The 11,380-nt window shown below is 58.1% G+C and overlaps 1 protein-coding gene across 2 annotated transcripts; it reads left to right on the forward strand.

Annotated features, from left to right (window-relative positions):
* The first annotated feature begins 633 nt into the window (after window positions 1-633).
* EEF1G (eukaryotic translation elongation factor 1 gamma) lies at window positions 634-10,717 on the forward strand. 2 transcript variants are annotated; one of them, XM_001505849.6, is made up of 10 exons: window positions 634-728; window positions 1,909-2,067; window positions 2,586-2,649; window positions 3,119-3,261; window positions 3,955-4,098; window positions 5,943-6,072; window positions 6,222-6,423; window positions 9,826-9,998; window positions 10,094-10,218; window positions 10,479-10,717. In XM_001505849.6, exons 1-10 carry the CDS (start codon window positions 717-719, stop codon window positions 10,635-10,637), a joined length of 1,311 nt encoding a protein of 436 aa, XP_001505899.2. In that variant the 5' UTR covers window positions 634-716; the 3' UTR covers window positions 10,638-10,717. The 2 variants fall into 2 exon arrangements, with proteins under 2 accessions (XP_001505899.2, XP_039767323.1); XM_039911389.1 differs by lacking the exon at window positions 634-728 and adding an exon at window positions 1,783-1,821.
* The last annotated feature ends 663 nt before the right edge of the window (window positions 10,718-11,380 follow it).

The following is an 11,380-nucleotide window of genomic DNA, read 5'->3' on the forward strand; positions in this document are numbered from 1 at the left end:
CTATCTGATGCTGAATTGTACTTTCCAAGCGCTTAGTCCAGTGCCCTGCACACAGTAAGCGCTCAAGAAATACGACTGAATGAATGATTGACAGGGACCCTTTCCCTCCCCGGTCTTCACGGAACATATTACGCAGGCGCGAGCGGCCCAACCACTCCCCCCTCCCACCGTTCTTTACGGAACGGACTGCGCAGGCGCGAGCGTCCCAACCTCCCCCTCCCCCCCCGTACTTCACTGAACGGATTGCGCAGGCGCGAGCACCCCAACTCCTCTCCCCCCTCCCACCCCGTTCTTCACGGAACGGACTGCGCAGGCGCGAGCGCCCCAACTTCCCCCACCGTTCTTCACGGAATGGACTGCGCAGGCGCGAGCGTCCCAACTCTGCCCCCCCCACCCCGTTCTTCACGGAACGGACTGCGCAGGCGCGAGCGCCCCAACCCCCCCCCCCCGTTCTTCACGGAATAGACTGCGCAGGCGTGAGCGTCTCAACTCCTCTCTCCCCCACCCCGTTCTTCACGGAACGGACTGCGCAGGCGCGAGCGCCCCGGCTCCCCTTTCTATTTTAAGCCGCGTCCGCTTACTGTCGCGCGATTTTCCATCTGTCCCGTCCTCGCTTTCCGGCCGCAGCTTTTTCCCTCCCTCCCCTCCCCCACCCCCTTTCCAACTTACTTTACGGCAGCGCTGAGCTTTCCCCCCCCTTTCTCTGCGGAATCACCATGGCGGCCGGGGTGAGTTCAGCGGGTCCGGGGCCTCGGACCGCCGCATCCGTCGCCATCCTCCGCCCGGGGGCCGGGGACCGGTGTCCGGGGGAGCCCAGGAGGGACCGGGGAGCCGGCCGGGGCCGGTGCGGGCATTATCGACGGGGAGCGGGGCGAGGGGGAGCGGAGGGGAGGCGGGGAGCGGGCTGCGTCCTGCAAGCTTTGGATGGGGATGGGGATGGTCCCAAAATGGACAGCAGGGGAGAGTTGTGATCAGATCAGGGGGAGGCCTGGGAGCAGGCAGGGACAACCTGGAAGCTTAAAAGAGCAGCCCAACGGACTGCAAGACCAGCCCTAAGAGGAGTTGAAGTCGGGCGGCAGTTTGGGGCCAAAGGAGGCTTTTTTATGCCCTAAATTAAGCACCTACTATGTGCCAAGCACTATTTTGAGCGCTCGGGTCGGTAAACGTTAACCGGCTCGAACCCGATCGCTGTCCCACACGTGGCTCATAGTCCAAAGAGGAGGGAGGACAGGGATTTCATCCCCATTTGGCGGGTGAGGCAAAGGGGAGTTGAGTGATTCGCCCAAGGTCACGCAGCGGGCCAGTGATGGAGCCGGGATTAGAACCCAGATCCGCTTGCCACTAATTTCCTTCTTGGCAACCGAGAGCGATGATCGATTTTGAAAGCGTGGATGGCTAAGAAAGTTGGCCGTGTTGTGGGGGTAAGAAGTAGGATTCTTGGAAGAGATTCTTGGAGGGAGCCCGAACTCCGTTCCCACCGTACAGGCGAGTGGCAGAGAAGTGCTTCTTCAAGTGCTCCGGGTGGGTGTCTGCATCTGGGCAGGGATAATAATAATGTTGGTATTTGTTAAGCGCTTACTATGTGCAGAGCACTGTTCTAAGCGCTGGGGTATACAGGGTAATCAGGTTGTCCCACCTGAGACTCACAGTCTTAATCCCCATTTTATAGATGAAGTAACTGAGGCACAGAGAAGTCAAGTGACTCGCCCACAGTCACACAGCTGACAAGTGGCAGAGCCGGGATTTGAACCCGTGACCTCCGATTCCCAAGCCCCGGGCTCTTTGCACTGAGCCACGCTACTTCTCTAGGGGATGACAGTTGTGAGTTCAGGCAGCACCAGGGGAGGCGGATGTTGGGACCGAGACATTCCTCACCCTTCTTCACCATCCTTCCCTTGCTTTCTCCAGACCCTGTATACGTATCCCGAAAACTGGCGCGCCTTCAAGGCCCTCATCGCCGCCCAATACAGCGGAGCCCAGATCCGTGTGCTCTCCACACCCCCCCAGTTCCACTTCGGCCAGACCAACCGCACCCCAGAATTCCTGCGCAAATTTCCTGCTGGCAAGGTGAGGCGGGAGGGGGTCTGGGGACATCTGTATTGTTCCTATCCTTGAGGAGCCCTCTTCCCTTTTTCTTTTTAATGGTATTGGTTACACGCTTACTGTGTGCCCGGCAATGTGCTAAGCGCCGGGGTAGGTAAAATTTAATCATGTTGGACGCAGTCCCTGTCCCACATAGGGCTCGCAGTCCTTTTACAGATGAAGTAACTGAGGCACAGAAGTGGAATGACTTGCCCAAGGTCACACATCAGACAAGTGGCAGAGTCGGGCGTAGAATCCAGGTCCTTCCGACTCCCAGGCCCTCGCTCTAGCCATTAGGCCACGTTGCTTCTCCAGAGGTCCTCCTAGGAAACCTGTAAAGGAATTGCAGCTTCTGGCCTGATGATCCGTTCATTGTGCCCTTTGGCTTCCAGGACTAGCTGGGAGTGACGGTTCCCGCGGGGAGGGTGAGGGAAGGAGATGATGGATGGGCTCACACTCCCGGGGAGGACTCGGACCTCACCGGCTGTCTCTTCTGTCCACAGGTCCCAGCATTTGAGGGTGACGATGGGTTCTGTGTGTTTGAGAGCAATGCCATCGCCCACTATGGTAATGGGAGGCTGAGCCGGCCTGGGAGTGGGGCACTGAGGTCTGAGGGATGGTCAGGGGAGGACCTGGAGGCAAAGAGAAGGGTGTTCTCCCAACTAAAGGGATCCATCTCCCTCACCGTCCACGTATGATTCTCTTCCCCTCCCCATCCCGAACACAGTGGCATTTATTGAGCGTTTACTGTGTGCAGAGCACTGTATTAAGCACATGGGAGAGTATAATACAAGAGTCGGGAGACACTTTTCTTGCCCACAACAAGCTTGCAGTCCAAAGGGGGACGACCGACATTAATATAAATAACTCATTTATGGATCTGTGCATAAATGCCGTGGGGCTGAGGGTGGGGTGAATATCAGAGGCCCCAAGGACACAGATCCAAGAGGGTGGATGGCGCAGAGGGAGAGGACGGTGTTCTTGGGCTGGATGGGGCCTCCCCGCAGGAGGTCGACGCCCGGATTCTCCCTTCCAGTGAGCAACGAGGAGCTGCGGGGCAGCACTCCGGAGGCGGCCGCCCAGGTGGTACAGTGGGTGAGCTTTGCCGATAGCGACATCGTCCCTCCAGCCAGCACCTGGGTGTTCCCGACCCTGGGCATCATGCACCACAACAAGCAGGTGAGACGGGAGGAGCAAGGGCAGACCCCTGGGGGCCCCCCTTCTCCCGGGGAAGATCCAAGAGGACGCGTGGTAGGGTTTGAGGAGAGGAGGAGGTATTCGCCCTTCAGAGGTCCCTCCGCGTCTGGTTAACGGGCGGCATTTCTGTTGTTTTGGGACCCGAGGAGGTGCGGAAGGGTTTGTCTTGGTGGATGGGTGGTCCAGACCTCCCTGCGGCTGCTGCCGGTGGAAACGCAAGCCCCATGCCAGGCCTGACCACGCGATTTAATGATGGTTCTGATCTCTGTCGAGCGTTTACTGTCTGCCATGCGCTGTCCTAAGCCCTGGCATAGTTTGAAGATAGGTCGGCGAGACAGTCCCCGTCCCGCATCAGCCTAAGGAGGAGGGAGAACAGATAGTGAACCCCCGTTTTACAGATGAGGCACTGAGAAGCGAAGCGACTCGCCCAAGCAAGAAACGTGAGGCGGGAGAGGGGAGAAGACACAAACCGGTGGCAGAGCTGGGGATTAGGACCCAGGAGCTCCGACGGCCAGCCTGGGGCCCTTTTCACCAGGCCACGTTGCTTCTCAAAAGAGATGTGGCCAGTCGTGGATGAGGCTGCCGAGGCGTGTGGTGGGAGGCGAGAACCTGACTGAAAGGTGTTGGGTGGAGAAAGGCCGGGCTCCTCACCTGACCTCAGGCTTCGTCCCCCAGGCTACGGAGAACGCCAAGGAGGAGGTGAAGCGGGTCCTGGGCCTGCTGGATGCCCACCTGAAGACGCGGACCTTCCTGGTCGGGGAGCGGGTGACGCTGGCGGATATCACGGTCGCCTGCACGCTGCTGTGGCTCTACAAGCAGGTGAATTTAAGGGGAGGGACAGGGAGAGGGATCGTGCCTTCATTGGGGGGTAGGAGAGGCGTTGGGGGTGGGGTCCTGGCCCGCCAAAGAGTTGGGAGGGTGGGGGAGAACCAAAGGAACCAGGCCAGATGGCCAGGTTACCTGTCAGTCAGGCGGAGCGCTGTGATCTTCAGGCGTCGGATGGGCGGGGTGGGGGGGAGATAGCCAGCGCTGGATCCCCAAACCGAGGGGAGGATTGGATAATAATATTGATGGTATTAAGCGCTTATTATTTGCCAAGCACTGTTCTAAGCACTGGGGTAGATACAAGGTCATCAGGTTGTCCCATGTGGGGCTCACAGCCTTAACCCCCGTTTTACAGATGAGTTAACTGAGGCACAGAGGAACGAAGTGACTCGCCCAAAGTCACACAGCTGACAGGTGGCGGAGCCGGGATTAGAACCCGCAACCTCTGACTCCCAAGCCCTGGCTCTTGCCACTGAGCCCCTCTGCTTCCTGAAGCCGGACCTGCAGTCCGGTGGCAGCCGGAGAACTCGAGCTCTTTCGCTCCTTTCAGGGTTGAAGCTCTGAAGAGTCTCCGTGCCTTGGATGGGGGATTTCAACATTAGTTTTTTCTTAGAAGTGCATTCCCACAGCCGCAAGGGCTCACCTCAAGTACTCTCCCTTACGTGTTCCCCGCCACTCCCTGCCTCACACGGTGAAAATTCCCATCGCAGGGCGGGCGACGAGACAACCGCTCCTTCTTGGTTGGAGGGTCCCTCTTAACTTGCCACCACCAATCCTGGGCTCTCCAGCGTCCCAAATCCCGGCCCCGCCGGCTACCGTAACGCCCCGCTCTGAAGTAGCTGATCTTGCCGGGCACCGCGATGCCCTGCTTCGAAGTACCCGCTCTAAGGACGTCGGCAGGACTCTGGCCGGAGTGGGATTTTTCCCAGTCCGGCTCACTCCAGTTCGGCCCCAGTCCCGGACCTGCTTTGCCTAGTCTGAGCCCGGATCTGAGTCTGGTCTGAGTCATTTGGGTGGGGGGGATGGGGCGGAGAGGGAGTCCCAGAGATTGTCTTGAGCTGCCTCAGCTGTCTGTGGAAGTCACGGTGCATGCTTGAAAGTCCTCCTCCCCCGCCACCACTGTCCCATGCCATCCTAAGCCAGGCCCTAAAGGGCAAGGGGGAGGAGGGGAGGAGGAGGAGTGATATGAAACCCTAGAGGCCCCCTGGGTCAGTCAGTCTCGATTTTTGTGCTTCCCAGGGCACAAGCATGATAATAATGGTGACGGTATTTGTTAAGCACTTTTCTATGTGCTAAGCACTGGGGTGGATACAGGCTAATCAGGTTGGACACGGTCCCTGTCCCTCATGGGTCTCACAGGCTTCATCCCCATTTTACCGATGCGGTAACTCGGGCCCAGGGAAGCGAGGCGACTTGCCCGAGGTCACCCAGCAGACAGAACCCAGCTCTTCTGACTCCCAGGCCCGTGCTTGTGCCACTAGGCCACGCAGGATGGAAGCTGGTATTCCGAGAGGCTTGGAGGGATGGGGTTGCAAGGGGAGGGTGATACGAAGGGATCACCACCTACGTCTTCGACCACCCCAGAGCCGGGAGACTGGCGGCATAAGCAGGGTTCTCCCGCCTGCCCCAGCATCCCCCAGCCGAGCAGCCAGACACCAGAGGCCGCACCCCTCGCCGCTTCCGGGGCATCGAGGGAGGAAATGGAGGGGTGGGGGCTCGGGACCGGTTGGAGAGGGAGGTCGCGGGACGGAAGTCGTAGGGAGTTCCTCAGAGCACTCCTGGTCCTTATTCTTCCCAGCCATAATCACTTCTCCCTCCTCCCCGGGATGTGCAAACAGGTTCTGGAGCCCTCATTTCGCCAGGCCTTCCCCAATACCAACCGCTGGTTCCTCACCTGCATCCACCAGCCCCAGTTCCGGGCCGTCTTGGGGGATGTGAAACTCTGCGAGAAGATGGCCCAGTTTGACGGTAAGCGGCTTGGGGCCGCGGGCGGTCGGTCCCCGGGGACGGGTCAGGCTGCCTCTCCTCGATGGGCCCGGCCGGTCGATTCCCAGCTCCCGACTCCGTTGAGACACCCAACGGAGGTGAGGGTCAACTCCATTTTTCTCTACTTTCAGCTAAGAAGTTTGCCGAGAGCCAGCCCAAGAAGGAGGCTCCCAAGAAGGAGAAGGGTCAGCGGGAGGAGAAGCAGAAAGCTCAGGCAGAAAAGAAGGAGGAGAAGAAGGCGGCTCCAGCCCCCGAGGAAGAGCTGGATGAGTGTGAGCAGGCTCTGGCTTCCGAGCCCAAGGCCAAAGATCCCTTTGCTCATCTACCCAAGAGGTGAGAGGGGCTCCTGGGACTACCAAGGGTGCTTGGTGGAGACCGTCTGAGGGGCCGCAGAGTCAGAGGGGCCGGGGTCCCCCCCTCCCCCCCCCCAACTACAGCCCGCCACGAGCTGGGGAAGCAGCATGGCCTAGTGGATAGAGCCTGGACCCGGAAGGCAGAAGGACCTCAGTTCTAATCCTGGCTCGACATCTCTGTGACCTTGGGCAAATCACCTCACTTCTCTGTGCCTCGGTTACCTCGTCTGGAAAATGGGAATGAAGACTGGGAGCCCCATGTGAGACAGGGACTCTGTCCAACCTCATTCGCTTGTATCCATCCCGACGCTTAATACGCTGCCTGGCACATAGTAAGCGCTTAACAGACACCATTGTTCTATCAAGCGCTCAGTACAGTGCTCTGCACACAGTTAGTGCTCAATAAATACGAGCAAATGAAGGAAATACATCAGCGCCCAGTACACTCTACTGCCACCGGTCTGGCCAGAACAGAATCACCGGACCCAAAAGGATCAGTAGGTTTTTGTCTTGATTTTTTGTTAAATTTTCTTGTCACCGGGTGTCGGTGAATACATCTTCAAAGGGCATGGGTTGATTCGGCCACCCTGGGATTAAAGGCCTGAAAACAGCTGCCATGAGTATGGAACCCTCGATTAGAGTCCTGCTGGAGCCAGAGAGCAGGGACCTAGCCCACAACGAGCGCTCACTTGGACCCGCGTGACTGTAGTAGCTGTGGTACTTGCTAAGCGCTTACTTATATGCCAGGGAGTCTATCAAGCGTGGTAGAGGCAGAATAATGGGTTTGGACCCAATCCCTGGCTCACAGGGGACTCATAGTCTAAGGAGAAGGGAGAACAGGAATGAATCCCCATTTTACAGATCTGAAAAGCGAGCCCCCAGGCGACTTGCGTTAAGGTCCCGCTTCGGGCAGGCGGCAGAGCCAGGATTAGAACCCAAGTCCTCTTACTCCCAGGCCCGTGCTCGTTCCACTAGGCCAGTGGGTGGCTGGTTTCAGTGCTGCTAAGTGATGCCCGCAGACATGATGTTTCTTGTTATATCGTGCTCTCCCAAGCGCTTAGTACAGTGCTCTGCACAGTGTAAAGCGCTCAATAAATAAGATTGAATGAACACGACCCACCATCGTCTTCAGTGGTCTTTATCGAGAACTTCTATGTGCAGAGCACTGACCCAGACGCGCACGGTCACGTTTCAGTTCTATTGGCCGTAGCCAAAGGTTCAGAGAGGACGGTGGTATTTCTTCAACAGTATATGCCAAGCGTGAGGCTGATCAGACTATTAATAATAATAATGTATTTTCTAAGCACTTACTGTGTGCCAAGCACTGTTCTAAGCACTGGGGTAGATAGAAGGTAAGTTGTCCCACCTGGGGCTCACAGTCTTAATCCTGATTTTACAGATGAGGTAACTGAGGCCCAGAGAAGTGAAGGGACTTGCCCAAAGTCACACAGTTGACAGGTGGCAGAGCCAGGATTAGAACCCATGACCTCTGACACCCAAGCCTGGGCTCTTTGCACTGAGCCACGCTGCTTAAGAGGGCAAAAGAATCAAGGTTCTGGACAGGCCTTTCTCCCAACCTGCCTCCTCCTTTCCCTGCCTCCATCTCCTGTCTCTCTCTAGCAGTGTGGCCTAGCGGAAAGAGCACGGGTCTGGGAGTCAGAGGACCTGGGTTCTAATCCCAGCTCCGCCTCGGGCCTGCTGTGTGACCTTGGGCAAGTCACTTCACTTCCCTGGACCTCAGTCCACTCATGTGCCGAATGGGGTTTCAGTCTCCGTTATCCCTCCCTGTGAGCCAGCCCCGTGTGGGACAGGGACTGTATCCGACCGTATTGTCTTGCATCTTTTCCAACCTCCAGAACAGCGCTGGAAACGAAGTAAGCGCCGAACAGTTATTATTTTCCATTTTGATGGAAATGTCCTCTTAATTTTAGGGACAGGCTTCAGGGTGAGCCCTAAACTTATTTTCCATTTTGATGGAAATGTCCTCTTAATTTTAGGGACGGGCTTCAGGGTGAGCCCTAAACTTAATTTCCATTTTGATGGAAATGTCCTCTTAATTTTAGGGACAGGCTTCAGGGTGAGCTGTAAACTTCACGTCTGCATTAGCGCGAGGGGGAAGACGTAGCACTTTAAGACCAAATGTCATCTAGGATATTCCTGAAAAGCGGTAGCTGCCTCAGGAGCTTGGCCGACTTAAAAATAACACCTGGGGTGCCGGGGAGCCTCCGCAGAGCTGGGGTGTTGGGGAAAACGACACTTCACCTGGCCGGGCAAGGTTCCCCGCAGACAGCGGCTTGAAATAGCCCCTCTCTTCTCTCCTGCCGAGAGCTCCTCTTGAAAATGGGAGTCCGGCCGGGCCGAAGACGTTCTTTAAATTTTAAATACCACCGGAGGAAGGGCCCCTCCTTCATCCCGGGAAGCGGTGGAGTAGGAGAAAAGACTCCGGGAGGGCAGTAATGGAGCGGGGAGGAGCGAACCGTTCCATTACTCCATCGGGGAGAGGAGCGGCCGGCTTTTGAAAGTTGCATTTCCATTCCCGTGTGGCCGTTAGAGCGTATATAACTTAAACGAGGGTTTAGGAGGGGAGTCGGGAGCGGGGAGAGGAGCGGCTGGCTTTTGAAAGTAGAATTTCCATTCCCGTGTGGCCGTTAGAGCGTATGTAACTTGAACGTGGGTTTAGGAGGGGTGAGTCAGGGACGGAATGTGACTAATGGAAAGTGGGGGTGGGGAAGGGGCAGGCCAGGCCCCCCCCCCCCCCCCCCCCAGGGGCGAAAGGGAGGGCGAGGCCCAGGCCCCGGCCAGGAGGAGAAACGCGGCCAAGGGTTGGATGATCACCAGAGGGCAGCAGAGCCCTCGGCCCACCCTTGCCGATTTGTCCATTCCAAGCGCTTAGTACAGTGCTCTGCACATAGTAAGCGCTCGATAAATACTGTTGAATGAATGAATGCCCCTTCCCTCCGATCCTCCGCCCGCCCGGCCCCGGCCAGCTGCGCCCGGCTCCTCTCCTCCACCTGGTCTTCCCAGGGCGACGAAGGAAGGACCCAGCATCCCCCCAGAATCATCATCATCATAATGCTAGTATTTGTTAAGCGCTTAGTATGTGCCAAGCACAGTTCTAGGCGCTGGGGGGGAATACAAGGTCCGGTCGTCCCCCTTAGGGCTCACAGTCGTCATCCCCATTTGACAGTTGAGGGAACTGAGGCCCGGAGAAGTGAAGCGACTCGCCCAAAGTCACCCGGCGGAAAAGCGGCGGAGGTGGGATTAGAACCCGTGACCTCTTGCCACCGAGCCCCGCCCGTCATCATCGGGCGGGGTATTGACCTCCCCCTTCTCCTTTCCTCCCACTGACCTCGTGCTCTTCGGTGTCTCCCCCTAACCCCAGTACCTTCGTACTAGATGAGTTTAAGCGGAAGTACTCCAACGAGGACACCTTGACCGTGGCCTTGCCGTACTTCTGGGAGCACTTGGACCGCGATGGCTATTCCCTGTGGTACGCAGAGTACCGCTTCCCGGAAGAACTCTGCCAGACTTTCATGAGCTGCAACCTCATCACCGGTGAGGGGTGGTGGGGAGGCGGCCCGGGGGCTGGGGGGAGAAGTGGGGTTCGGGGACTATCGCGGCGACCGACGGTTCCCTCCGTTGCTCTTCAGGAATGTTCCAGCGACTGGATAAGCTACGGAAGAACGCTTTCGCCAGCGTCATCCTCTTTGGGACCTCCAATAACAGCTCCATTTCTGGAGTTTGGGTCTTCCGGGGCCAGGAACTGGCCTTCCCGGTAAGGAGGGATCCTGGCTCCCGGGGGGCTGGGGAGAGGGAATGGAGTTTGGCCCCTCCCTGAGGGACGGGGGAAGGACGCGAGGGAAGAACCTGCTTCCGGTCTCGTGAGCGGCCGCCAAAGGCCGAAGCGAAGGCGAGAGAGTTGGGCACGGTCGGGGTTTGCGGACGACCGTGGGCTCGGGGTTGGGCGGGCCCGGAAGGTGCCGGCCGGCGGCCGGCGACGTGATGGTTTCTTTTCCCCCTTCCCCCCTACCCCAGCTGAGCCCGGACTGGCAGGTGGACTACGAATCCTACACGTGGCGGAAACTGGATCCCGGCAGCGAGGAGACTCGGGTCCTGGTCCGCGAGTACTTCTCCTGGGAGGGGGCGTTCCAGCACGTGGGCAAAGCCTTCTGTCAGGGCAAGATCTTCAAGTGAGCACCCTCGCCGCCGCCTAACCGCCCGCCCCCTTCCTCCCCCGGGGAGGGAGCGGTCATTAAAGGAAACTGAACACAAAAGCGGTCTGCGTCGTGCCCTCCTTGGTGGGAGCTGCGAACTTTCTCCCCCGGGCCCCCGGCCCCGGCACCGGCCGATGTCTGGGTGTCGTTCGCTTTCCCACAGGGGCTTGGGGATGTGCCCGCGACCGAGTGCTAGGTAGAGCTAAACCTCAACCACCCCTCTCTTTGCACCCTCCAGAGTCCACCCCTCCCCTTGCTCGCGTCAGTTTGCAGCGAACTTCCCCCACGTGCTGATCTCCTGTAGATTTTACCGGCTCCTCCGTCCCTTTGGGAAGAGGCGAGGGGAAAAGTGGAGTCGCGGAGGAAGGGGAAGGGGCAGCAGGGGTGAGGGGTGTGGAGGGTTCCCGAGCTGCAAGTGTAAAGGGTTAGGTGGGGGAGGGTCCTCTCGGCTCCAAGAGCGGGAATGGGGACTGTGGGGTAATGAGAGCCAACAGAAGCAGCAGCGTGGCTTAGTGGAAAGAGTCCTGGCTTGCGAGTCAGAGGTTGTGGGTTCTAATCCTGCCTCTGCCACTTGTCTGCTGTGTGACTTTGGGCAAGTCACTTCTCTGCCTCAGTTCCCTCATCTGTAAAATGGGGGTGAAGACTGTGAGCCCCCAGTGCGACAGATGGAGTACCCTGTATCTCCCCCAGCGCTTAGAACAGTGTTGCCATATCGTAAGCGCT

Source organism: Ornithorhynchus anatinus, chromosome 3 (genome assembly GCF_004115215.2).
Source record: "Ornithorhynchus anatinus isolate Pmale09 chromosome 3, mOrnAna1.pri.v4, whole genome shotgun sequence".
In the NCBI taxonomy this organism is placed as follows: domain Eukaryota; kingdom Metazoa; phylum Chordata; class Mammalia; order Monotremata; family Ornithorhynchidae; genus Ornithorhynchus; species Ornithorhynchus anatinus.

Coding starts and splice junctions, on each gene's coding strand:
- EEF1G (XM_001505849.6), top strand. Junction 4,099..5,942: donor TGCTGTGGCTCTACAAGCAG/GTGAATTTAAGG, acceptor ATGTGCAAACAG/GTTCTGGAGCCCTCATTTCG. Junction 6,073..6,221: donor GAAGATGGCCCAGTTTGACG/GTAAGCGGCTTG, acceptor CTCTACTTTCAG/CTAAGAAGTTTGCCGAGAGC.